General features: G+C 48.1%; 10 protein-coding genes across 10 annotated transcripts; 6 read left to right on the top strand and 4 right to left on the bottom strand.

Moving 5' to 3' along the window:
* Positions 1-1,954: 1,954 nt before the first annotated feature.
* Positions 1,955-4,205, top strand: BKA67DRAFT_593847 (uncharacterized protein; the record flags this gene model as incomplete). The annotated part of the gene is made up of 2 exons (XM_046104984.1): positions 1,955-2,730; positions 2,783-4,205. 2 exons carry the CDS (start codon positions 1,955-1,957, stop codon positions 4,203-4,205), a joined length of 2,199 nt encoding a protein of 732 aa, XP_045956631.1.
* A 1,089-nt stretch (positions 4,206-5,294) lies between these two features.
* On the bottom strand, positions 5,295-8,050 carry BKA67DRAFT_520701 (uncharacterized protein; the record flags this gene model as incomplete). Its single annotated transcript, XM_046098209.1, has 3 exons — positions 5,295-5,482; positions 5,535-7,156; positions 7,209-8,050. The coding sequence occupies 3 exons, from the start codon at positions 8,048-8,050 to the stop codon at positions 5,295-5,297; spliced, it is 2,652 nt and encodes an 883-aa protein (XP_045956630.1).
* Positions 8,051-10,502: 2,452 nt separating this feature from the next.
* On the top strand, positions 10,503-11,807 carry BKA67DRAFT_593845 (uncharacterized protein; the record flags this gene model as incomplete). Its single annotated transcript, XM_046104983.1, has 5 exons — positions 10,503-10,697; positions 10,750-10,998; positions 11,052-11,458; positions 11,528-11,718; positions 11,770-11,807. The coding sequence occupies 5 exons, from the start codon at positions 10,503-10,505 to the stop codon at positions 11,805-11,807; spliced, it is 1,080 nt and encodes a 359-aa protein (XP_045956629.1).
* Positions 11,808-12,458: 651 nt separating this feature from the next.
* On the top strand, positions 12,459-13,242 carry BKA67DRAFT_573633 (uncharacterized protein). The gene is made up of 5 exons (XM_046103368.1): positions 12,459-12,495; positions 12,572-12,671; positions 12,729-12,864; positions 12,918-12,992; positions 13,070-13,242. Coding segments are annotated over exons 1-5 (420 nt in total). The 5' UTR covers positions 12,459-12,494; the 3' UTR covers positions 13,178-13,242.
* Positions 13,243-15,282: 2,040 nt separating this feature from the next.
* BKA67DRAFT_520935 (dioxygenase) lies at positions 15,283-16,361 on the top strand (the record flags this gene model as incomplete). Its single annotated transcript, XM_046098226.1, has 2 exons — positions 15,283-15,572; positions 15,662-16,361. The coding sequence occupies 2 exons, from the start codon at positions 15,283-15,285 to the stop codon at positions 16,359-16,361; spliced, it is 990 nt and encodes a 329-aa protein (XP_045956627.1).
* Positions 16,362-17,687: 1,326 nt separating this feature from the next.
* Positions 17,688-19,613, bottom strand: BKA67DRAFT_627060 (DUF1593-domain-containing protein). The gene is made up of 2 exons (XM_046105557.1): positions 18,100-19,613; positions 17,688-18,053 (listed from the first exon to the last, which is right to left on the bottom strand). Exons 1-2 carry the CDS (start codon positions 19,477-19,479, stop codon positions 17,967-17,969), a joined length of 1,467 nt encoding a protein of 488 aa, XP_045956626.1. The 5' UTR covers positions 19,480-19,613; the 3' UTR covers positions 17,688-17,966.
* Positions 19,614-20,629: 1,016 nt separating this feature from the next.
* Positions 20,630-21,490, bottom strand: BKA67DRAFT_506885 (uncharacterized protein; the record flags this gene model as incomplete). Its single annotated transcript, XM_046097143.1, has 1 exon — positions 20,630-21,490. A coding segment is annotated over one exon (861 nt), but the record flags the coding sequence as incomplete, so codon positions are not given.
* A 974-nt stretch (positions 21,491-22,464) lies between these two features.
* On the top strand, positions 22,465-22,863 carry BKA67DRAFT_538164 (putative ester cyclase; the record flags this gene model as incomplete). The annotated part of the gene is made up of 1 exon (XM_046100439.1): positions 22,465-22,863. One exon carries the CDS (start codon positions 22,465-22,467, stop codon positions 22,861-22,863), a length of 399 nt encoding a protein of 132 aa, XP_045956624.1.
* A 1,303-nt stretch (positions 22,864-24,166) lies between these two features.
* BKA67DRAFT_538163 (uncharacterized protein) lies at positions 24,167-24,643 on the top strand (the record flags this gene model as incomplete). Its single annotated transcript, XM_046100438.1, has 2 exons — positions 24,167-24,502; positions 24,563-24,643. 2 exons carry the CDS (start codon positions 24,167-24,169, stop codon positions 24,641-24,643), a joined length of 417 nt encoding a protein of 138 aa, XP_045956623.1.
* A 424-nt stretch (positions 24,644-25,067) lies between these two features.
* Positions 25,068-25,422, bottom strand: BKA67DRAFT_538162 (uncharacterized protein; the record flags this gene model as incomplete). Its single annotated transcript, XM_046100437.1, has 2 exons — positions 25,068-25,303; positions 25,353-25,422. 2 exons carry the CDS (start codon positions 25,420-25,422, stop codon positions 25,068-25,070), a joined length of 306 nt encoding a protein of 101 aa, XP_045956622.1.
* Positions 25,423-26,404: the final 982 nt, after the last annotated feature.

Genomic DNA, 26,404 nt, shown 5'->3' with positions numbered 1-26,404 from the left:
CAGTGTTTGCCCACGCATAACATACAGTAGGCAAGTCGGGCAAGATAGGAAACCCCCCTCAAGGAGGCGACCCACGAGGCGACTTGCGTCAATTCCGCACTGCCAAGCCATCTCGCGGAAGGGAAGAGGCCTATGGATGATGTATGATGCCGGCCATCCATGCGAATCGAGTACCCATGCTTGATACGGTACACATCAAACATCGTCAAGGAGGCACAATGAACAATCGCCAGCAGTAATTAAATCTGCTCAACTTCCGCCGAGAGTGGGACAGCAACTGTCTGACGATGACGGGTCCCTGAGTTCGCCTATTCCAACCTTTCTCGAACGTTGGACCTCCTATGGTCACACGATTGCTGGTGTTTGCTTCAGCCATGACTCGAGCCCTAATGCATTGACAAATTCCGTTCTATTTACGACAACAAAACAATTGCAGTGGTGATGAGGCTGGCATTGTCACTCAGCATTGTATACTGCAAGGCATGTGCTCATCTGTGCCTAATAGTGGATGGTTAGCTAGATCGAATCACTCAATCTACATAAACAATTCAATCGCAGATGTTGGTGTTTTGTGTTGGTGCATCGCCGCCGCACGGTAGGTGGGCAATTGTTTTGCTGATTTTTCTACTATACAGTAGGTCATCGAGCAGGCTGACGTCGCCTTTCGCTGGAGCATTCCGCAAAGCCAAGGAAGGACAACTCACTTTTCGACATCTTCTGACATCTGACAGTGATGAGATGAGCATGCATAGTAATGCAATTCCAGCTCGCATCAAGCCGATATCCCCCAGTCTCGGGAGCAATGTGAATTCTAGATGAAGGGGGATCAGGACCAATCATGTCGGTATTGCTCCGCCTTCTGCACAGCAAGACGATCCCTGCTTCGGGGGGCTGCTTCAGTTCCATGTTAGCAGAACAGTGAGCTTTGAACCTTGTTGACACTGGCTCGCTGGTGCCGCGCCGGCATCTTAAGCTCGGGGGGGAATGTTTCTTCAGATATCGAGGTACTGCGTTGCTGCCTGCACTTCCCTTACATTTCGAAAGTACTCGCTGACCTTGCGCTCTCATTTGTGAGAAGCCCTGTACTATGCGACAAATCTGGATTGCTTGTTTTGGCAGTCAAAACCTGGCACGATTGACATTCTCCCACTGTGAGATGGAGACGTGCGCTAACAGACTCGCACAAGTGGCTTTCTGGGCCCCAGCTTGCTATTATTCATGGCTTCCTTTGCTGCCTCCCAATTCGCGCACCATGTCGGGGGCCGTTGCTCCCCATTCTGTCTAGTGCCGTCGCCTCTCCTTGCTGGGCTGCTGGGCCGTTGGCGAGCTGGCCTCTCTTTTCCCAGTCTCTGCCAGTCTCTGCCAGTCTCTGCCCGTGTGGTGGGAGGTGGATTGGATGTGGATGTGGATGTGGTGTGTTTGTCTATGATCCTGTCCCGTGTGGTCCGTGAACGCTTTTCTCAGCTCATTTCTCTCAACTGCCCCATGTTTCCACACTCTCTCCCACTCCGCTCGCCCTTCCAAGTATTGTAACCTTCGAGTTGTCATCGTGAAAAGTCCTGTCGACAGTCTTTCTTTTTCTGCCTCGAGTAGCTACTTGAGTATTTCCGTCCCCATTCGTTCCGACTTGGCCTAGGGTAGCAATACTGCAAAACTCTGCACCGACCAGGCCCCTGGACGCATAATCCCCGCGTTTCCCAATGAATGGTACTCCTCCGCCTTGATAACAGCGACGGGCCGATTAAACGACACTCGAGAGCACCCATCCCATCGCACCTCCAGTCTCTCCGCAAATTGGACCGTGGAGTAAGGCGTCGGTGCTCTATTCCACAAACTCTATCTCCTATATACCACGAACCTGTCCCGTAGGACCGGTATCACCCCTCGTTGCCTATCCTTCCTGTCGCATCCTTCGTAGTATCAAGTCGACAGATACTACGAACTGAACGACAGTATGTCGACGGCCGTAAAACGGGCCTGCGACGCCTGCCATCGCCGCAAGGTCAAGTGCGATGGCGTCAACCCATGCCGCAACTGTTCTTCGGCACAATTGACCTGCACGTACAACGCCATCCCGCAGAAGAAGGGACCCAAGGGGTCGAGAGCAAAGGTCATCAGCGAATTGCGCGAAACACAACGAGCCACGAGCCTGTCGGCAAAAGTACAGAGTCGCCTGAATGGCCTGGCCAGCCCGCCATGCGCTCCCTCCATGGCACCGAATCATGGCATCTTGGCTCCCGAGTTGGTAAAGGAGGCCATCGACTTCTTCTTCGGCAACATGTACTCCATCATGCCCATTCTCAGCAAACAGCGACTAGAACAGCAAGCCATCTACATGGAGCAGAGCCTTGACACGTACTGCATGGTTGCGTCGCTTAGTGCTTTCATGCTTCTCCAGCCTGGCTTTATCGTCCCAGGCGGCGACCCCCTTTTCGAACATCCTGGGGCCAACATCACTTCGAGTCAGCTGCTGATGGAGGAAGCGATCCGAGTACGAAAGGGCTACGAATACACCGAGACACCAACACTTAACACGCTTTGCACAAGCTACTTCCTATTCGGCTGCTACTACGCTCTCGAAATGCACGACAAGGCCTGGTATCACTTGCGGGAAGCCACCACGCTCGCCCACATGGTTGGCATGACACAGGAGGACAAATACATGCAGTTCGACACGATTGAAGGATCCAGAAGGCGCCGCCTGTATTGGCAGCTCTTCATTACGGAACGGTATGTGGCGTAATGTTTGTTTCGGATGTCGATAATATCTAACTTTGTACAGGGCATACGCTTTGAAATATGGACGGCCAATGTCGCTACCCGCTACGATCAACCCGCCAAACCTTGCCGACGATCCTACTGATCCCCTGGCTCATCAACTCAACAATCACATAATTCTCGTCAATCTGTTCAGGCCTTTCGACGACACTTTCATGCTGCTTTGGAACAAGACCCGGAGCGAATGCACGCCTGCGTACCTGGCAGCTCTGCAAAAGCAACTCTCTGAGATCCACCTCCCATATGGTGCGGACTCGGATATCAGAGCCAACCAGTCGTGGCTGAAGACAGTGGCTTGGAATATGAGCGTTCAGAATGGCATGTCTCCTGGTAGCGACGACATGGCTTCCTACCAGTACCCGATCGATATGTCTCGAGACCTCACATCAATCACTTCACAGTTCTCTACTCCGAGCACCGAACTGCTTGGTGTTCCACTAGCTGCCAAGCTGCTCGATGTATCATGCAATCTGGCTGATGTTCTCTCGATGATGCCATCATCTGGTGACCCATTCAGCATCACGCCCCAACAACAGCTACAGTCGCTTCTCCAGCTATGTTCAGTATTGCGTGGAGGCGAGCACCACTTCATGCATCTATTGCTCAACAAGGTCAATGACACCCTGCCGCGCCTCGCCAACCCACTTCTGCAGCGAGTTCCGGACAATATCTGCAGCATCGACATCTTTGACGGATTCGGCAATGCGGGAATGGCCCAACCACCTGTCCTCACGGACTTCAAGGCTGAGCAACACTTCAAGCCTGAACCATATACCCCGACTCCAGTACCACGAGTGGACGAGATCGCGCACGACTCGGCAAGCTCCAACGGCGCCCCAACAACCACAGATCTGAACTCACCATTCCCGATGGCGAGCTCGCCCAATGTCATGTCGCCTGGCAATGTCGATTATCAGCACATAGCTGAATACAATTCGATTCCTGACATTATGAGCTCCATGGGTCAAAGCCAACCATCGACGTTAGCACATTCATCACACTTGAACCAACAGCCGATGCAGCATCCGCAACAGCATCAGGGATTCCAACAAGGTATTCAGCAACAACACAATCATACCATGCATGGGCAGATGCAGAACTCGATACAAGGGCAATTGGGACAATCAATGAGCCAACAACAGAACTTCACCAGTATTAGTCACCAGCAACAGACCCCAGGTAGTACTCAGGGGTACAACTCCGTCAATCAGGGCATGGCACAAAACTTGATGAACAACATCTTGCACCGCCAACCGCCACAGCGATCTAATAGCTTCATCATTCATCAACAACAGCAAACGCCACAAATTCCACGGACCGTCGGCGAGTTTCACGCTCTTCAGCGAACTAACTCAGATCACGTCAGCATGAATTCGATGAGCATGAATGCAATGAACACGGATATGGACTTCAGTAATCTGAGGTAGTGTCGGCTGTACTATGATGTATAGCCATGGCCAACTTTGTCTTCTACCATGCGCTGGGTTGCTGGACCCATCTCCCAACCCATTTCTCTCCTCTTCCTGGTATATATATCGAAAACCGTTTTGTTTCAACTTTTGGATGCGCGGCATAGCGAGGGCGAATCACAACGAAAGAAAAGTTACCTTGCTCAGTCTGGATATTTGCCAGTAGTTGGGCTGGTTTAGCACGAGGAGGCTGGAGAATATTTCTGGATTTATTTTTGCTTCATTTTCTTTGTCGGTGTTGGTCATTCTAGTTGAGGATCTCTAAGGCGTATTGGAGTTGCGGCTAGCTGCTGCTCATTTTGGATGTAACTTTTATTGGGTCTATCTGTGAAGGAAGACGAAATACGACATGTTGGCTGACGCGCATTATGAGCTGTTGGAGTTTTGTAGACGGATACCTGAATATCCACAGCGTTGGATAATCCCAATATACTTAAGAATTAGGTAGCTGAACAAGGAGTCCTGAACACAGGCACTTGACTCAAATATGGTTCATCAAGCAGCATCCATAAAAGCTCCAATGTGAATGTGGTAATAGGACCGAATTGCGTTTACCCCGAGCTGGGTGTCTACGAATACGCCGTTTGGGTTTCCATGAAGTCATTGGATTTGGAGAGGTCAGATCTCGCAGGTTTTTACTTGGTTGAAGGTCCGCCACCAACGCGATGACACTTGACACATTCGCTATCCTCCTTTGCGACTTGCTGCTAACAGGCCATATAAGTTCATAAGCTGATGGAGAAAAGAGTGACTGGATAATGTCTGCGCACTGTTGAGGTCTTGGTAACAGAGGTAGCCATCAGTTCACGACCAGAAAGGTTGAGAGCGTTGACTTGTAGCGAGCGATCGAACTTATGACCTCTTGGTGCGCATGGGGTTCTGTCTGTCGCGTATAGCCACTTAGGATCACGTTCGACCCGTACTTTGGGCGGATTCGATTTCTAGTACAAAATAGACTAATTTGGTCTCTTTATCTGTAATCAGTCGTAAACCATGTGTGTGTGTTTGCTTGCGACATCTGGCCGCGCTGTCGCGTTCGTAAGTCACTTATGTAGGATACAACGATTTCCACCGTGCTGTGACCATGTGCCGTTCCTCCCCTGTGGCGAGCCGACATTCTTCGATGCCCTGTCTAATTCTAATCAACAGCATTTCTGCCTTGAGGTCCGTCAATCTGCGTTTGTGTAGTGCCTTCTCGATACCTTTCAGCGAGTATCCGGGCAGACTAAATATACCTAGGGCACGCGTTAGCTTTTATGGGCTCTCAAGATTCGTCATCGCACTAACCTGTCCCTATTCCCGAGACTAGACCAACTATGGATAGGCCGACGCCTTTTCCAAAACCAAGGATGCCTCTCTTCTTTGCGCCTTTGTAAGGACGAAGGATAAGTCCACTGAATGCGTCGTAGAAACCCAGCACGGACTCTTTGCCAGCCGTCTTGAAGCCGCTCTTGAGGCCCTTGATCTCATCGCGTCTACGTACATCTTCATCGGCGGAGATGTAGGAAGGAGAGTTGCGAAAACCGTTGGCGGTGTTGTATAGGAGCGTGATAGGTGCTTTAAGTCCTGCCCGCGCCAGGTCGGAGACATATTGCCCAGAGGCCTCAAACGCGAGATGCATTTGGGACTTGTCGTCTTTTTCACGTAGACGTATCAACCACGTCGGCTCAGCACGAGGACATTGACCGCTGTCAGCCAGAACTTCATTGCTGAAAAGTGTCTCAGTGTCTCCAGTCGGCTGCGTAGCCAGTAACTTGGAGACTTTCTCTAGTTGTTTGGGTGTCAAATGGCTAGCAGGAAAACATCCAGCTCGGGATCCGGTATTTTCCAGAGGCGACCCGTCATGAGATTCACTTGAGCTTGGAAGACTCGTAGACTTGCGACGTGAATTCGACGTCCGCTCAGCCTGCAGTCGTCCTTTGTAGTCCTGGGTTGCCATTGCAATATCCACGAAGAAACTACTGACAGCTGCGACGATGCCGATTCCCACGCTTTCTGCGCCCTCGTCAACATACCAGTGCTTATGACGGAGCAAACGGAGGTCTTGCACCTTGATGACGCCGGCATTCGCCAGACAGTATGCGGCGAAACTACTAATATGCGCGCCTGTCTTTTTGTGTGTGTATACAGCCAGTCGGTTGGGGCAAATGTCACATTTCAGGTCAGCAGAGTCCAAATCCGAAAGTATCTCTTTGGCAGCGTTACCAGCTCCATCTTCCTCCGCGATTTGCAGCGCGACCTTCTTTGCGGCAGCCTGAACCTCTGGTTTAACTGCAAACCTGATACTATTCGCTAAACTCTGTGCAGTCATCTTTTTGAAAGAAACAGGCTCTGGGCCAGCGCCAGCCCGAGCAATCATCTGGCCCCAGAAAGGTTGATCACCAAAGAATGGCACCACAACAGTAGAACAACCGGCAGCAAGTCCAGCAGCGGTGGTACCGGCGCCACCATGATGGACAACGCATGACACTTTCTGGAAGAGCCAATCATGAGGACAATCACCTATTAGGTATATGTTGTCGGGTACCACGCCTGCACCAATACCTCCCCAACCCTTGGACACAATCGCGCGGACCTGAGCTAGTTCAACTGCGTCGAATATGAGCTTCGTCAAGGCTTGCGAGTCTTCAACTACAATTGACCCGAAACCGATATAGATAGGAGGCGGGCCTGCATTGAGAAAACTTTCCAAGTCCGAAGGCGGTGTATATGAAAGTGCTTGAGACAAGAAGGAAAAGCCGGCAATGTGAATATTTGGACCCCAATCAGATGGTTTGGGAATTAGCGATTCAGACCAGAGGTAAGTGAAAGGCAATCGAAGTCTTGACAGAAGTTGATGTCCCCATAAGGGACTGATCGGATCAAGTTTCAGAGTACGAGTCCGGAACTTGTTGATCACGTCGCCGAGACTGTTGAAGAGTAAGCAGTTGCCATGCCAAACAGGGTGAGTAGGCCACATACCCTTGCCAGGTTAAGAGCTCCATCATGATGAACGAGAGGTAGTTAGCAGTACTAGTCTCTGCCTGACCGTACTGCATTGCGGCGAGTGGGTGATGAAATGTGTGAGTCGGCGACCAAGGCATGGTGAAGACCATATGCAAAGGCACACCAAGTTTCTCTGCGCAATGAATGTGTGCCATTGAAGGAGGGTTGGCGATGATGGCGTCCGCGATGAATAGATCTTTGGTAGATTGAACGTCAGCGGCAACAACCCTGTCGCCCATCCCATCGCCTGCCTCAATGCAACTACGCCAGGCTCCATCCATGATGGAAGCCATCTCTTTTCGTCGCTTGCCAATGTCTCCTGCTTTGACACTCTCGCGACTCGGGAATAGCCCAGGGTTCTTGACCATGTAAGCCATCAGCGCCTCGGGATCACCTCCAATGCTGAAAAATTCTAGGCCTTTTCCCTCCACAAAGTCTTTAAACACGGGATGCGTACATATCCTCACGCGGTGCCTGTAAGGAGGCTTGGTGAGAAGTAGTGCGATTGGAATGAAGGGCTGTACATCGCCGCGGGAGCCGACGATGTGGATGGCGATGTTGAGTCTAGGACCTGCAGATATGGAGTCCTTATCATTAAGAAATGCGTCGCTACCTTTCCTCGCCGCAAATACTTTCCTCTCTGGCTGCGAGATAGTATTGTCGTGAACTCTTTTGAACCATGCCGCGAGGTCCGATGGGTTCCGGTGAAATTGCACCGTCGCTCGCCCATCATTGTTGACCTCTGTCGTGGTCCGAGCCAGATCATCACCAATGCTGAAACGGCTCGGATTGTCGGAGTTGAGCTTTTTGAACGGCATAGCTGCCGACGCCCTCAAACAACCAGCGATGGGGAATGAGCAACCATCGTAGAGGCGTGGATATATTATGATGACCCGGGGGGCATCCCAACAATCCGAATTCTCAGTCAAGCTCGCACGAGTCCCGAGGCTCGGCGTCGCGTATGACGTTAGCGAGATTGCTAGTGTTCCTTATCGACATTTACTAGTACCGCTAGTGCATGTGACCGACCAACTACTCTGCTAATCCGTATTTAACAATAAAAATAACATGATTTATTGCTTTGATTATTTAATTACTTGACGTCGAATCTGGTACTGGGCACTGTGCACTGCTTTGCTGGTAGTCTGCGCAAGCCAACACTTAGTTCCATTGACCAGTAACGTTTATGTTTGTACGTGTTGTAACTCGAACTCTGATTAGCCTTTCTATGGTGGCCGGTCTGAGCGGCTTTTTGCGCTTGGCTCTAATTGCTCAATTTGGACACTCAACGATAATTTGCAAGTACTGTTTGTTGCTCAATTAAAAGACATCCTTTCTCGCTAACATTTTAAGATTTGTTTTTGTTTCCTAAAAGCTTTAGGGGCTCCTGCCTTTTCGGCTCGGTACTGCTGGGCTCCTCCGTAAGCCTCTATCATGCTTGACACACGCTAACTAACGACTAACTTACTTAAGGTGCTAGGTTAAAGGTGGAGGAGCCCAAATGTTTATCACCCAGGCTGTCAGCTAAATTTGTTGTAAAGTCATAGCAGCCTCCCGCCCTTTGCTTGCTAGAGTATCCATGGAATACAAGCTCGCAATGATATTATGATCGACTATCGGTCAAGGAGACGAACTTACTTCAGGTGGTTAAGGACTATCGGGTGTCACACACACCTCGGTACAGTTCATGACTCAGGGGTATCGTGTAATAGGGGATCTTGGCGCTGCGCAAATAAGTAACTACATCCCCCTACACAACTTTATCCAAGGATACAGCTAATAGTAATGTCAGTCCTCAGGACTATATGTTCTGAAGATTAGGACTAATACGTTCGCCAGGCTCCACGCCTTCGGGGTCTCTGCGAACGAGTTGAAAATGGTTATGCTTCAAAATTTTATATTGCACGACCTAACGTTGACGCGGACTGGATAGGATTTGCCTTTCTACGATCATTCACTCACCAGGTGGCTTCGTGGTCACTGGTCTTTCCATCTATGACACCATGTCTGATACTCGATCTCCCGTCTCCACGTTATGCCTTGGCCAAGCCGCTTCCATAAGGTCTCTGCTAGGCGGAATTATCGAACAATAATGGTCTGCTGGGACGTATGCGGGGGGCATTTGTGAGCTTTCCGAACACAACCCTCAGCTCGACATATGGCAGGCTATCGGAATAGCCATTGCCTAGGGCCCTTTTTAAAGAGTTTCGCACAGCCGAGCTTGGTGACAACATCGAGTTCAACAATCAAGGGCATTTAGCTATCACGGAATTGCAGGTAACACAACTCCACCAACACCGGTTGGAAACTCGGGCTCAACATTATCAAGATGGTCCTGACTACCCCTTTCCAACCCGCATTATCACATTTCATGTGGGGTTATAACAGGCTAGGTCGACCTGTACGTTGCATTGGGCTGTTTTGGCAAAAGTGACAGCTAACGTAATCAGTCCTGGCTGCAGGAACCTTCATAGGCTTGGGTTGTGGAGTTTATGTTTGCTGGTATCATGTCGTGGTGGGAAGGTCGCAGATAGAAGAAGATCGAGGGCCCAAAGGTCAGGATTGTCCATACAGTGTAATACAACTGCCTATACTTCAGCCAAGAAAAAAGACTGAACTCCAGATCGCTGCCTTATTCCGAGCGGCAACGACGGGGAAATGCTGGAACTGCCCTTAAAGGAGCGCTAATCTTTGGAGTAGCGAAGCTGCACGACTTCTGCCGAGCATTTCGTCAATTACAAGTATGCTATTTGCAGAACTAATTTATTGAATAATCCGAACCTCTCGTGTGGCTCAACATCTGTGCGGAAATATAATGGCCCGATTGAATTTGCGACTTGCTCGAGATGGACTCTACCGTATCAGCCGCACAATTATCCGGCATGCTTATCCGAAGTGAGAAGGCACCAGGTAAAGTAGGTATCAGCATGAAATTACTACATTGCAATGTATCACAACTTTTGGAAATAATGGCTCTTCAAATGAGAAGAGGGGTAGTGGTAGGCCACAATTGCCGCGGTTGAAGGGATAATTCGTTCCAATGATCTGCCACGATGCCAAGTACTGCATTCACCCAATCGCCTTGTTGTCCAAGCTTCTGACGCTCTTATCAAATTCCAAGGGTGCTGTTTAGCTAAGGTTGCGGGATTTCGTTGCTAAGAGAAGAGACTTATATCCCCTAAGACGACTGATGCCAGAGAAGGCTGAACTTTTATCAAACACCGGACTTTATTGAACCGTTTGGATTAATAACAGCACACGTACGCAGCCATGAATTGGAAGACTATTTCTGTCATTGCGCTTCTTGCGCATGAAATATCTGCCGAGATCCAAGGAAATGGAGGCTTTCTTCGATTTGGCTGCTCACAACTTGTCGTGGAGCGAATTGACCCTCTGGTCACCCCTGGAGAAAACCCTTCTCCGCATACGCATCAGGTTGTTGGAGGGAACTCGTTCAATTCTACTGTACGGTCTCTAATCGATTTAATGCAAGAAAATATTGTTAACTATGATCCAGATGGACCCCTATACTATTGATCCGCCCGCACAGTCTACTTGTACTTCTTGTATCTATACCGAGGACACTAGCAACTACTGGACCGCCTCAATCTATTTCCAGTCTCCCGAAAATGGAACATTCAAAAGAGTTCCACAGATGGCAAACGGTCGTTTGAACAGAACTCTGCTAGAGCAAGATGGTGGACTGACAGTATATTACATGCGACCATTCGGCGGCACCAACACGAAGACAACCGCCTTCCCACCAGTGAGTCCCTTAACTCCACTTACAGTAGTGACATCATAAACTCACACTTATAGGGGTTCCGTATGTTTGCAGGTGATCCCATGCTACGCAACCAGACCGATGGTTCCGTTAAGATCTGTCACCGCTGCCTGAAGGCAAGTGAACGCTTGATGGGAGGTGATGGGCCCCCTTGCGACCCTAACGATACGGCAGCATTCCCTGCAACGCCCTGTCTTGGTGGCATACGCGCGACCGTGATCTTCCCATCGTGCTGGGATGGGAAGAACCTGGATAGTCCTGATCATAAAAGTCATGTGGCATATGCATCAGGGTCTGCTCTCGCAGCTGATCAATGTCCGAGTACACATCCTGTCCGAATTCCACAGGTCATGTATGAGATCATGTACGATACCACGCAATTCAATAACCCAGACTATTGGAAGAATGGCAAGCAGCCACTAGTTTACAGCTTCGGTGACCCGTGAGTTTGTTCTTCACCAATCGTATCAATGGGTTCCATGTTACTAACCACGACTGCGCACACTCTCAGAACTGGATATGGAGCACACGGTGACTATCTGTTCGGCTGGAAAGGTGATGCCCTCCAACGGGCCATGGATGGTCTTAATACTACATGTGCGAGTGAGGATTGCACGCAAGTTTTAGAGATTCAAGACGGGAAGGACGCCATTGGCTGCACCAAAGCTCAGCAAGCCCAGGAGGACATTGGCACTTCTAGTTGTACGTGCTGACCTTTTTGTCTTGGGAGTATTATGACTAATTGAAACACAGGGCTCGCTACACTTCCTGGTGGCATGCCAGTCACGTAATTCTGATCATATTAATGGTGGACAATGTTATGAGACAAGCAGGATGTTTAGATTTTGCGTCTTGCCAATTTCTCTTAGCAATTGGTTTAGAATGGTAAGGCGGCGTTGTCTTGTGTACGTCGTCCTGTCGACTTATAGTAGATGTTCAATGTTTTTGGTTTTCCCTCTTTTTTTTTTTCAAAATTCCTTTTTTCAAGACCATGCTTAGGTGTCTGTAATTGCTTGAGTAATCCTCCCTCTTTGCTACCATATTATGGTCAATATTGGTATCTCCAAGGAGCAGCTGATTCCTTCGGGCCTTTGTCAATGTGGATTCCTATGATAGTTAGCCAGTGCCGAGAAAATGTTAGGATGTCGCTCATGATTGACTACATACACTAGATCACGAGAGGCTGATGTTAGTACTTCTAGTTATGGTTTCGTCGCATTCCGGGCATTGAGATTGAAGTCCACGCCCCCAAGTCATAAGCGCCATTACCCCGCGCAGGGCCGGCTCATATCCCGGTCCAAGTATATTATCTATCTTTACAGAAAGATAGCGCGCCCGGAACGGATTCCGGCTATAGCCTAGAAATGCCACGTGATCGGTAAGGTACCCGAATGTTCGATATGCTCATATACTACTTAATATTTAGTTGACCTGGCCGTTCTATTGTCCTATTATTCCTTATTTTGATATTATAAAACAGTGAGTTCACTCTTGCTTTTTCTTCCTTGCGTGTCAAGATCGTCCAAACAGTACCACTAAATCTTCTTGTGTTTAGTGTCTAAAAACCTAGTCCCACTTACCATTATCAAGGGTGCAGGGCACGAGTTCATTCCTCTCCCCGAGGGCGAGAATGCAACAGTCGCCGATTTTCACTCGTATGTCCTAAACAACTCGCGTATTTTGGTTACGTTAGGAAATTGATCTTGTTGCAGAATTCGAACTAAGACCGCCGACTCTCCTGCTCACTTCACCTCCGGATTTTACAAGATCCTCACTGGACCTGCTCGGCCTGCACACTATAATTTCGAAGAGAGTAAATTCGTTCTCAAGGGCCAGATCGATATCCTAGTATGTTGTACTCTGAGGTGTTAAGAGGCTAGATGGTGTTAACCATGAAACAGGATGAAGCTACCGGCATTACCCACCACTTGATCCCTGGAGACTTTGCTTTCTTCCACGTGGGCTCCAAGGTCCAGGTTCGTTGAGCCATTTCTTATCATGTTTCACTCCAAGCTTCCGAATAGCGCATGACAGGTTGATGATTCCCCCTTAGTTCTCCACCAAATCTGAAGGTCTTGCCTTCTATGCCGTCACACGGCCGGTCAGGACTCCGCACCCTAATTTGCAGGGTCGAGAGGAGGATGTGAAGGCAAGACTGTAGAAACGTTTACAGATATACAATGCTTCACTTTCAACACAGAGAAGTAGAATATAATTAAAACCAACCTTATATATTAAAGACCGAGGAGGGCTTGTATCTAGATTGATCGGACCCGATCTGTACCATTGACTCGCCTAAGCGAATTCTATCTAATTTGCCGTGATTCGTTGACCACACAGTGCTGGATTTGCCAGATCACGCAACCAACCGGTCGGTATGTAATCAGCATTTAGGCAAGAACCGTCCCTGAAAACGGTCACCCGACCGTAGATAACTAGGGCAGGCCGGCATTCCCTGGAGTATTAATAGTGTATCCGGAAATGGTCTGTCTCAGTAAGCGCAGTGTTATGAGCTTGGACATCTTGAAGTGCAACAAATGAGAACTCTTAGATGATATTTAAAAAAAAAATTAAACAAGCAGTCTACCTGATTCGAGTGGTTTTGCTCCTTCGGTCAGCAATTGACAGAAGTGAGCAACGACTCTCTGATGACCAGCCCGGGTATTTGTGTCCACCACGCACACTAGCCAGTTCCGACATACCAACCCCGTAGTGACAAAACCAGGTACCCTTAACCTAGCGAAAGCACACGTGGGAGCGGGCCGACCCAAGTTGCTGGGTCTCCCTCGACAAAGCAATCTGTTATCGCAGTTATAGCCGGATCCAGGCGCTTTTCAGCACTTCTAAAGTATACATTGTCTTCTGAACGATCTACGATGTCACCTTGGTCATACAGGCTGTCTTCGCTCGACTAGTGGTATTTTGCAATAGATCAAAGTTGTCCGGGTACAGCAAGCTAGTGCATCGCGAAAGGACAAGCCACAAGACGAACAAGCTCAATGCCTCGTATCTTCTACACTTGTCTCATGGATCTTTGACCTAGAATCCTAAATGATGCTCGCCGCTGGTGCTTGGTCGAAAGTTGCTCGTGATAGACGATAGGAAGCAAAAAGTAAGGTCACCTAATGACAAGTGACACCATTGCGTGTACTCGTTAAGTACGGATCCATAGGGGCTTTAAGCTCTGACTGAAGCACTAGACATCGCTGCTGCGACACCGCTCACTCAGCTGGCTCGCAACCTGATTGTGGGTTATGAGAAATGCGGAAATATGAACACAAGACAGACATAGCACACACATGTTGATATACGTAGAACTAATTATTGAAGTACCCTAGGTTAGGCTAGATATGTAAAACACACCCAAGGCACTTACCCCACACGAACTGCAGTCTAGGAACTTAGTTCTCCCCGATTCTCCGCAACGTCGACCGAAGGAAAACTCAATGTGGAGTATACATGGCGTGGTTCACGTGAGAGCAATTTGAAATGGGAGATTTTGTATGGGAGAATCGCAGCCATCTATGGAAGCTAGACCGGTCCGATGCGGAGTAGCCAAATTATCGATTTCAGATGGCATTTTTGGCCAACGATCACAGCGTAATTTTCATGAGGCCGACTGTCATTTTCGAGACAGTACATGATCTCAGTGAACATCTATGCTACATCTATTGGTATTGATAACCTATTTATCTGACATGAATATTTTAATGGCCATAAGAAGCTTGAAGGAAGAATTATCAAGCGCTGACCAAGTGACCCGGCTGTATGTTTTTCCCTCAAGCTCCAAATAGTGAACGCTAAATTCCCCCTCAATCGAAGTCTAGTTCTTATATTCTGCTCAGCCAATCTCATGCGATCATGTGGAGTCGGTTAACAATACGGCATTCCAACCCTTCCAACCGGCGGAATTCCGTGGCAGCTTTAGTGCGGGTTTACGTTTCTCCAATTGCTTCGAATGACGAGCGTCAAGGCGAGTCCGTTCAATGATATTGCCTGTAGTAACAACCGAGCTGCTTTGGGGGGTCCGTACGATTCGTTTCCCTTTGCACAGCAAGTGATCTTGGCTCCCAGCGCGACCATTCTTAAAGGAAGCATTTCCTCTTGTGTTGCGACTCGACTTTCTTCCACGAAACTCATCACTTCTCATCTCGACTCCCCCACAAGCAAATCAGAAGCATAAACATACCTCCCACGCCATATTGAGATCACCTTCCCCCTCACAGGCTATCCGAGTCAGTACAAATATCACACAACATCATCATTATGGCTGCGAACGGCACCACCAACGGCACCCATGGTGCTCAAAGCAATAACAGCAAATTCGACCCCAACTTCACAAAGCATGTTATTGATCTTATGAGCTCCGAAACAAAACCCAGACACAGAGAAATCCTCACATCTTTGATCACACACTTGCACGACTTCTGCCGAGATGTTGAGCTCACGCAAGACGAATGGATCATTGGTGTCAACTATGTAAATGCCATTGGTCAAGCTTACAAGAAGAACCGAAATGAAGCATGGAGAGTATGCGATATTCTAGGTGTCGAGTCGTAAGTATTACTCATTTTCCGCGACCTCCGAGGGCTGCCAGCATTGCTAGTTCCCTGCTTTTTGCTCAATCGCTGATTGTGCTTTCCAGTCTCGTCGATGAGATCAACCACAAGATCGTCAACGACAAGGGCCTTGAGCCGACCTCATCAACCATTCTGGGACCATTTTGGTCTCCTGAGACACCATTCAGGGACCTTGGTGCTAGTGTAGTGTTAAACATGCCCAGCGATGGACAGTTGACCTACTTCCACGGTGTCATCAAGGATGTTGAGACCGGAAAGGGAATTGCGGGCGCTGTCTTCGACATGTGGCAAGCTAGCACCAATGGCAAATACGACGTATTCGACCCTGAGAACCAAACGCGCCACAACCTTCGAGGAAAGTTCCGCACTGATGAGGACGGCAAGTTCTGGTTCTACTGCCTCAAGCCTACCGAGTACCCCATCGACACCACCGGCCCCTCAGCCGATCTGTTGAAGGTGATGGGCCGTCACCCCATGCGCCCTGGTCACATTCACTGCATGGTCACTCATCCCGACTTCGTTGGTGTCACAGCTCAGCTGTACTCGAGGGACGACAAATACCTGGAGACGGATACTGTTTCTGCAGTCAAGGATGATCTGATCCTAGATTTTGTACCCATTGAGAAGGACTCCAACGGCGCCATCCTTGAGGTCCAGTACGACATCAAGCTCATCTCCAAGAAGTACAAGCCAGACTCGACTATGTTGATGTCGAATGCAAACCAGGACAACTTCAAGGAGCAGGCACTAGAGAAGCCTGAATAATGGAAGCCTTGATGACCACCGGCAAATATTTACATACTGCAATGTTCTTTTGGCAGACGGTCCACGGACAATATTTTTCATGTATGAAAATGCGGCCAAATGGTAGCCGCTCCGTTGGATTCTTCAGATGCTGCTTGACTTGACACACGAGATCGGTCGCCCGTTCTAGACTGGCGCATTTGCGAGGGTTTTATATCACAAAACGGCGTCGCGCCCTCACGGTTGTGCATGGTCTTTACCATATGCCAGCTACTTGTTTGTACTTTAGTTTAGCGTCATGAACTTTTATTTGAAAAGTACCACGATGCACATTTGTTGCTCCGTCTGTGTGAAATAAACTCTCAGGTCTTTCCTAAGTTTTGAGGATCGCCGAAATACTGCCAGACTCACGCTGATCTAATTTGCATGGCACGTGTCTACTCTATGCAATCATGTAAGCGCTTACCACTAATTAATATGCCTAATACCTGTCTAGGCTATATGCTATTTAATGGCTGCCTGCCTAAGACGTGGTTATGATAGTTCTGTTCGACAAAATGGACATCCTCCTATCCGCCACCATCAACTCCTCATGCAATCTTTGCCATCTCCGTAACGGGACGCTCCACAAGGAGAAAAGAAGAGAGTCACCCAAGCTCTGTCGAGTGTAGCCGACGGCGTGCCCAAACCATTTGTCATCAATTGCCTTCAACTCCCAGCTGCATTCTGTAAGTTTCGCAAGATCTCTTTCAGCTGACCGGACAAACATCTCTGGGAGCATCTCAGAAAGTTTTCCCGTACATCGTCGCGAGTTGTATAGTGTCGATGCATTCGATTTACTGGATCAGAATGGCTTTCTCCATGAAACAGAGTCTATTCTGCTGGCAACTGCAAGACAGGCCTAGCTGTAGCTTGAGAATCTCGTATATTCTCTCTAGCCGAAAAGGTATGTGATGTTCGTTACTGTCACAACGTTCTTGGGTATGCACGAATGCTGTCAATATGGGATTACTAAAACTCTAACATGACGGCAGTTTTTGGTAAGAACTTGGAGTGCAATGTTGAGGTAGCGCTCGGCGACCAACATTTCGCCCCTACCAGCCACTCGTCGTCATATGTATATATTGTGCTATCGCGCATCTAGATACCAACTGATCCTTGACCAAGTAATCAATAAACCTACTACTAGTAACCTCGTCCTACTTTGGCATGCAACGCTTCATATAATTAGGGATCTTGGTTATCGTAGCGCTAGTGATTGCATATAAAACATACAAAATGGAAAATTCGTCTCAGTATTGGTAAGTGGCACATTGAATATTAGCCGGCATTTATAATATGTGACTTGGACTGGACTGTGCTTTGATTATTAGATATGATGACCTCTGATTATGACTGCTAGGAAATTTCACGGCGCGGACATGGCGTCGGGTGTTAATGAATTTTTTGATTGGTTCCTTGGATCAACTTGCAGTAACGCGCAATTTAGCAGTTATCGTGATCTTCGTCGTTAGCAGTGCACTTCTGAACACCAGAACTTTTGCCAATTGCCAACGCTAGCATTCGTAATGTTACAGTGACTTATATCACACAAGACACCGGCTATTCCTCCAGAGCTTTCACAAGTCACTCTATCGGGTCAAGTATGACACGCCGATATGTAGTGATATTAATCTCATGTGTATCCTGGACTTGGAGTATTATGTGCGTGGTCTAAAAGCATTAGTAAAGCTGCCATAGATTCGGAGAGTCTACTTACGATGTTGCTGAGTGGTGTGAGGCTAACCTGGCTGCCTTGATCATTCAGGCTTTCAATTGACACATTCTTACTCTCACTATCGATCTGACCTTCTAGTCTTTGCACCACTTCTCGATAGTGGAGCCAGTGGAATGAGAGATCATCTCCATCCGGGTCCCAACTCTCGGATGCATCCAACACGACAGAGTCGCCGAACCTATAATTGAGCTTCAATGCCTCGGGCCCGCAAGTACCGTTCACCACCGCCACTGGCGCGTGATTTGTGCCATTGAAACCCGTTGTTGTCCACTGCATCCTTGCGGCAAAATCGTATTGATATGCCTGTCGCCATCGCCAAATAGTTGCGAAGCTGCTGTAGTACATATTGCCGCTCTGGCCTCTGACATAATCTGCTGTATCCGCATAGACGCGGTGAAGTCCAGAGATATCTTGTGGAGTAAACCTTCCGCCCCAACTTCCCCACTCAGGATGCTCAGGATCGCCAAGCCCGTTTTGAATGAGTGGAAAGTATGACGGCGTATCGCCTTCCATGATGAATTGGTATTGTGGATAATGCGCACCTAGTGGTCCAAACCGAATGTGCTCATCGAGCCATTCGTTTGTGACGATGGATGAATCAGGACCTCCCTGATCGAAGTGTCGAAACTTCTCACCGGATATGCCGTTCCATGACGCCATGATATACTCATTCATCCCTTGCAACGATACAACATAGAAGATCTTAGGATAGTTCGATCGAATCCATATCCCAGCATTGTCTTGATCGGAGATCGAATAGACCCGAACTTTGGAAACGAATTCATCGACCGATGAGCTGATTCGATTTTTCGTGACATAATGTAAGGCTTCTGCGAGCACATTCGCACCACCCCACAGGAGGACATATTGGGGGTCTGAGATGCTGCTTTCGTCAACATCCTGGATCAACTGTTTTGCTGCGTCACTAATCTCGTCTTGGTCAAGAGCAGCCAGCCCGTATACTGGCCATCCTGCCCGGACTCTCCCCAACAGCTCGTCGCTCGTCGGGTAAGCAATTGCTCCATAAACAAGATTGGCGTTCAGACTATCCACTACAGTACCATAGCCCCCGATTACTGTTTTGATGGTGTCAAGGTCGATTGAATCGTTCTTCCAGTTGGATGTAATGCCAGCTATAGTGGTGATGTTGATTTCATTGGCGTAGGTGAGCAAGCGAACGAGGGACATTTGATCGTCGGGCTCGTTCGACATATCTGTTGCGATCAACGCCCGGGGCTGTCGTGCATATCTCGAGGTTGCGCATTGTCCACTGATTTGAGAAGCAGATATGCCGGTAATGTAGGACGAGAAGAGACAAGTTGCAGTCAGAACTGCCGCCACTGAGAAGTTGGAATTAACCATAGCTGTACTTAGGTCATGAGAGCAGAGTATTGTTACGTTTGAGGTTAATCTCGTCCATGACAATTGAGTTGTCGAGCTACTATCTATAGTTATTGAATTGTAGGCTTGTCATCGGAAATTGACTAACACCAAAGACCCAAGGGCGCTTAGTCCTGCCGCTTTCGTCCGAATATCCACGGAATTGCGGGGAGAGCAAAAGTCTATTGAGCGGGCATGGGGATCAACAAAGCACACGAGCCTGGAGCATGCTTCCCCCACATGTTCAGTTCATGTCCAAATACCGAGTTTAAATGTGGAAATGCCGATTATCTGGCGTAGCCAATCTCCTCAAGCCATCAAACCCCCCCAATTGTCCCATAACCCCTACGCAATCATGTCGCCTTACAACATACCATAATTTTTATCATCTCCTTATATGAATTCTGTTCGTTTTGCCTTCCACAGTACGATACCGAAGCCCGTCTGCATTTATGTACATAGCTTTGCACATATCTATAATTCAACGTGAAGTTTGAAACATGTTGGGAAAAACGAAAGCCCCTTTGTGCATCCACTAGAGTTTGCGTTTAAACCCATCGTCCTAGAATAGGTTTGTCGGCAATATAGATTATAGTCATAGTTGCGTTTTAGCTCCCAAGCTCTTTGGTACGAGAAACACCAGGATATTGACTCAAGGCGCGGCTAAAGTTTGAGCATAGTCTCCTCGGTATATATCGCGAGACATGTGGAACTTGCAATTGCCTGGACGTTCTTGCTACGTAAGATTTTTCTCGTTGATATTGCCGAACGATGTTTTTAAAAATTCTACAATGCCTTGTATCAAACTTCATCTGTTCATCAGGTCGACTCGATGTGCCAATTATGACGGCTGTTGCAAACAACGGTATCTGATTGCAACCAAAATCGCCAATCCTACATTAAAAACGACAGGAGGATCGGATCTCGCGATTACGAGACGTTATGTATGTTCACTCGATTAATTGTACACAAAGGAAAGTAATTATAAACAAGCCTTTGATTAAGTTCCTAGCCACGGCTGCTTAATATCCTGGTATCACGGTAAGTATAAAGGAATGCGCTTTGCCAACCCTTTCAAATCATTTCAAGGATCATAGTATTCTTTCGCAACATGATTGAGACTGGATCACTTCTTTCCCATTTCCCCTCTCGCCTCTTTCCACGCCGTACTGCCACTCTCTCGTGGTCTCTCCTCCTCAGATACCGTTGGTATTTCACCCGCCGCATAGCCCGATAATTCCTTTTCCTCCGCCTCATCCTCCGCCTCCAGTCTCACAACAGACTCTTCAGTCCGAGAACGGTCGTTCACGTCCTTCAGTGCCCGGTTGAGGTCTGCCTCTGGACCTTTGAGCCTCGGCAGTTTGTGCTCTGCTTTTCTGACATACCTTCTGGTGACATCTTGCATTCCTTCAGAGCTGAAACCTAGCACGTAGCTCATCTTCTTGTTCCACCCCACGGCATACAACTGTGGCTGGTCGAAAGCTTCCTCGCATGCGTCGCAGTGTACCCATCGCCCCATCCGTTCACTCCAGACCTCGGTCCAGACGTGGTCCTCAGCATTCCAAACCCAGCGAGCGCGGCTGCCGAGCGCGAGACAGCACAGTGTGAAGCAGTTGGCCCACTCGCCGCACCGACCTTTGCGCCACTCTAACAAAGTCTCCGGGTCGTCGTAGCGCGGAAAGCGCTCCACGTGGCTCTGCGGATGTGTCTTGCATCGGTAGATCTCCGTTCTGCCAGCACCCTTGCGATGTTCTTCGGCGCTGGGCATTTGCGCTCCAATCGCATCCGTCTCCCCGCCGCATTGCGAGCAGCGGGGGGCGGTGATCCAGGTGAAGAAGTCTTTCTTGAAGTACTTGAGGAGTCCCCTGATGACGCAGTCTTGGTGGCCGAGCTCCTTGGAGTCATCTTGTGCAGCAATGTCATCTGCATAGCCGTAAATTTTGCCGAGGTCGAGGCTGTCAAGAGCCTTGTCCAAAAGCCCCGGGCGTTGATATCTTTGCGGTACGTGAGATAGCGAGATGATCTCGCGATATAACGAGCTTGAAGGTGACGTGGATTGTGAGCTTGCCCCAGACGCCGTTGGTGGGGGTGCGGTAGAATCGGACGCCGTGCTTGCCGTTCCTGGGCGTGTTCTCTTCTCTGCCATGAGACGCATAAAGCGCTGGCCTAAATCGTGTGCGGTCGCGGGATCCATGTCGATAAGCGTTTGTTGGCCGGGACTGAGATCTTTTGAGAGCCTGCTCACAGAGTGCGGTGAGGTGTTAGGTGATGCAACTGGTGATTTGAAGGTGTCTAGCTACCCCCACTTTAATGTAAGAATAGGCCCAGGCTTCGCTCTGCCTGAATGCGCAGCGACGCCCGAACAATTGAAGCAGCCGGCGGATATTTGTCCAGATCACTCTGGGACACTCGTTATGCTATCTCAAAAGGCACAAATACGTCCTGGACTTGGGCAGGATGATCTGCAGTTAATGCTGTTGTATCTTTAACGTCGATTAGGAAGCTAATGATGAGTTCGTGCAGTGCCAAAAGCCGGTCCAAAAAGAAGGATTATATTCGTGCGTACGAGACCACGTTGAAGTATTTGGTCACCGAATGGAGTTCTGTCCACCAGTACGGACTACGGAGTACTGACTGACTTCAACACACCATGTTCTTATTGGTTAAATAAACCCACCTCTGTGTATCGGAGATAGCACAACTCATAAAGCCGATTAATCCAATTATTAATGAATGACAACCATAGCTCGTAAGAGAATGATTGTATATAAGTACCAAGCTTCCATTTTCAGCGGCGAAACTTCCGCACTCCATACCTAGCGAACAAAGACTTATTTCCATACAGACGACGATATTCCACAAAATCTAAGAACAAAGTTATCTTGGATAGCTGCACCAATTCGATTTCTTGGCTGCCTAACAAAAGACGCCTCTCCACCCTATATTTTTCGACGGTGGACAGTCGCCATGGCCGAGATCGCAGGAAGCAACGTCGAACGCATGCGCGCGTTTGTCAAGGATGTGCAACAAAACGGCAACCTGGAACTCTTTGATCGCTTCATCCATCCAGACTGTCGCGACCATCCCCTGACGCCCGGTCAACCCAATGATTATAAAGCGATCCGTGGAATCATCGAAGGTCTCCATGACTCATTTTCTGACATTAAAGTCGAGATTCTCCATTGTGTTGAGCATGACGGCACGGTGGCTACCAATAAGATTCTGAGTGGCGTGCTCGTGAAGGAGTGGAACGGAATGGTGCCGGATGGGAAACGTGTGCAAATGAGAATCATGGACTTTGTACGATTTCACGGAGGGAGAATGATTGAGCATTGGGCGACTGCCAACCCGCTCGGTGATGGCTAGCAACACCGAATGATGCTTTCTTATTTGTTAAGTCTTAAGCTGCTCGCTGTGCATAATTGATACATGATGGTTCGAACGATGAAAATTTCTTGAATAACAGATTGGAGGATTCAATATTTAGAAACAGCGAAAAGCCTGTATGATGTATGACAAAACCCATTCAACGTGTTGAATTTAAAATTGCCGAAAACGTTGTTATTGGGAGAAGGTTTCGTGGTCAGGCCTGTGGGAGGTTTCTGGTTTCTCTGGCACTAACAAACGCAATTGAAATACCAACCAGCTTGGCCGACTGTGATGGTATCTCGCAGTCTGTGAAGGAAATCAAAGATGCTCGTTGATGTGGTCGATATCGGTCTCGGCTGTAACAACAAATGTTCGTGTGGCTTCTCTTACTGTACATGCTGGTGAGCCAGTTGCTATATAACGATGGAGTGCCACAGATCCGGCAATTTGTCAACCCAATGATGACTTTGGATCATGATACTAAGTTTTTCCTACATTAGCGGTTGGTTCCTGGGTCGTTGTTCTGGAATCAAAATGACATTTTTGTATCTAGTTCATTAAAGCAAACTATTAGGCTCTGAGACACCGCGCTAGATTACACAATGGAGATCTTGATACCAATCGTATCGGCTATGCATGAACCGTGGGTCGTACCCAAAGTGCGAGATTATTGTATGTTTGAAGAAATGCCAAGGATTCCTTCGACCTGCATTAAGGCCTGCGTGGGCTGTGGTGAAGAAAGTGTGGTAGTGTCTTTGGACCTAATCCATCGTGTCTTCTCACTTGAAACCCTTATGCAGGCCAGATCATGACAGCATGGTTTCAGACCCGCACTCATGGCCAAAAGTGAAGATGGCAAGGCTCTTCAATAGAAACTGCCTATTGTCGCAAACGGTTCGGTATAATAGCCGCATGATGCAGGGATCACAATCGCTGCATATGCAGGAGTGTGGCGCACCAATCCAAGTCGCCTGCCCAACCTATCACAACACGTTCATAGCCGCTACTTCGCCTGAGCTTGCTTTGTATTCCTAGAAGGTCACAAGGCTGAGTTTGTTGATTTCTTGCCTCTCCAAATGCTCACTGCTAAGAGGCATATAAGAAGTACATGTTCGAGTCATTGAATTCGGAATAAAACTGCATTGTGGAAAATCATTCATTTTTCTCTTTATTGAAGCCCGTGTAGAGCACATAAAGGCTGTTTTATTTGGACTCAATCAGAGGCGAGATCTCCTTTCGTCGCATCAGCGAAGCTATACAACTACAACGTTCATTCCAACTTCTTACCCGATATTTCACGATGTTGCGCTTTCACATCTCACTCCCTACCCTATTGTTACTTGCTCGCTTCCTTCTCCCAACGATCCATGCGATACCACATCCTGTACCTGAGCCCTCCTTTCTTGATGATATACTCAATGTCGTGACTGGCGACAGCGATCCATCTGTCCTTCTCAACGATTTAGAGGATGCCACGGACGACGTCAAGAATATGGCCAAAGGCGCGTGGGATACGAAGGTAGACGGCTGCCTAGCCGTACAATGTGCAGCGGTTATTAGTCCCGCGGTGCTCGCCTGTGTCGTGTCACTGATCAGGGAGAATCCACTCGGCTGCTTTGAGGAAATTATCTCTGCAGTATGTAACAGAACATGGAAGCGCTATTTTATGAAGAAGTCACTAATATAATTTACAAAGGCTAAAGATATCGCGGTTGACAGTCAATGTAAAGGGTGCCCCGAGGCAGTCGAAAATTTCGTCAATTCGTCAGACAATTGAGAGTTCCCAGGCTTACAGATGGAGAGCTGGTAGGTGGCCAAATCTCCAAGTCGCGTTGATGCTGTTAGTGAGCCGTCTCTCATGATCTTGTTGGAGAAAGTCCGCGATGCGCAATACAACATGGAACTTGTTTTAGCCGATGCTCGGCTTCCAGGGATTTGAGCCATGGAATATCCATAGGAGATGGTATTAACTTAAATGAGAATAATGGCAGATAATCTTGATCTGAGCTACCCTGATTGCCCCCAGTGTCTTCAACTGAATAAATGAGTTATAATGAAATATCAAATATTCAGTTAACGCCCTAACAATTTCTGTTATATTTCAAAATGGATTAAATAAAACTCGGTCTATTCATAAGTCTTCCACTCGCGTCTGCTCGTCGTTACAGATAGCTATCTCCCCTCTGCCCACGACCAAAACTCTACATTATGCAACAGTAGGATGTGCCGTAGGAGGCCTGATCACGACGAGTCAGAAATTCGTCTTTGCTGTCCTCAATCTCATCTTGCACCACTTCGATGTCAATATGCGATGCCCTGCGGCTTAGTGTAGTCGTAGCGGTGGCAGCTGCTGATTCATGTTCATGCTCCACAAACAGGTTGGCATCACGCTTCTCTTCAGGAACATAGGTATCACTGCCTTGGACCACGTTGTCGCCTTTTGCTATCAGTATTCACGGTTTCCTAGCGATGAGACTGAGACTTACTATCAACAGTTGGGCGGCCTAAGACTGTTGAGGGCGAAAGGAGAAGACAGGTCCAAGTGAGGGACTTCATGTTGCTTTCAGGGCCACGTTGCACGTATGTAGCTATTTCTGTGATGTAATGGGGCCGGAAGTTGTCTTATATTGGTTTTAATCGGCGGGTGTGAGATGAAGAAAAATATCATGTGGGAGTGAGTAAAGGCAATATTTATACATTCGAACTTGAGACCAACAATACAAACGAACCAATACTTGCAATGGTACCTTTGGATCATGCACGTACAAGGTTACGTGCTAAGGAAAGCGCCCAGAGTATGGGCACCGTAGCTAAGGTTCGGGTACTAGGGTTCGGTTTCTTTTCTGCAATAGTCACGCTGTGAGGGGAGGCTTACCAAATATAGATAAACCCTGATTCAGCAACCATTAATTTGCGCTCGGCTAGGCTCGATGCAGCATACTACTTGTAGACTGCTTTCGCAAATAGCTTTCTAATTTTAGATATTCAGGTATGCGTACGGATTATTCAGCGATGTGCGTGCTTTGCCCCACTCTATTATGGATTTCGCTTGAGTTCACCAACTACAACTGATGTTCATCACGTGAATAGTCACATTTCTAACCATTTTCACTACACCACTGATGCTACTATAATAGCAGGAAAAGCCTCCCATAAGCACATTTCAACTGTCTGGAGCGACATATCACACAGCTAGTCCAGCTGCGTTGAAGGTTTTTAACCACAACCCTTGTTGGATGAATGACACGATATGAATTCGTAGCACTTCTCATTTCGATCGCATAACGCCAGTCGCCCTGTTGTGCTAACTCGCTAAGGTTAGTAGGGTTCGGCTTCAGTCAAAACGAAACGAACATGATATCTTCGAATCTGGTCAAAATAAATGCATGCCAACGCAGCGACAGTTTTAATGTCGCACCATGAATGGAAAAATGCGAATATCGTGCTTGTAGGAAAGAAGTCAACTTATAGTAAAGATCTTTTGCTCACGATTGATCATCGCAATTGACCACCCTAAAAGTTAGAGCACGAAATTTCA

This window comes from Truncatella angustata (genome assembly GCF_020726525.1).
Source record: "Truncatella angustata strain MPI-SDFR-AT-0073 chromosome Unknown BKA67scaffold_6, whole genome shotgun sequence".
NCBI classification, from domain to species: Eukaryota; Fungi; Ascomycota; class Sordariomycetes; order Amphisphaeriales; family Sporocadaceae; genus Truncatella; species Truncatella angustata.
Note: the sequence above shows the minus strand (reverse complement) of the source record. Positions and strands in the feature narration are given on the sequence as shown.

Coding starts and splice junctions, on each gene's coding strand:
- BKA67DRAFT_627060 (XM_046105557.1), bottom strand. CDS start 19,479: ATGGTTAATTCCAACTTCTCAGTGGCGGCAGTTCTGACTGCAACTTGT. Junction 18,054..18,099: donor TCACACCACTCAGCAACATC/GTAAGTAGACTC, acceptor TAATGCTTTTAG/ACCACGCACATAATACTCCA.
- BKA67DRAFT_573633 (XM_046103368.1), top strand. Junction 12,865..12,917: donor AGGGCCAGATCGATATCCTA/GTATGTTGTACT, acceptor ACCATGAAACAG/GATGAAGCTACCGGCATTAC. Junction 12,993..13,069: donor ACGTGGGCTCCAAGGTCCAG/GTTCGTTGAGCC, acceptor ATTCCCCCTTAG/TTCTCCACCAAATCTGAAGG.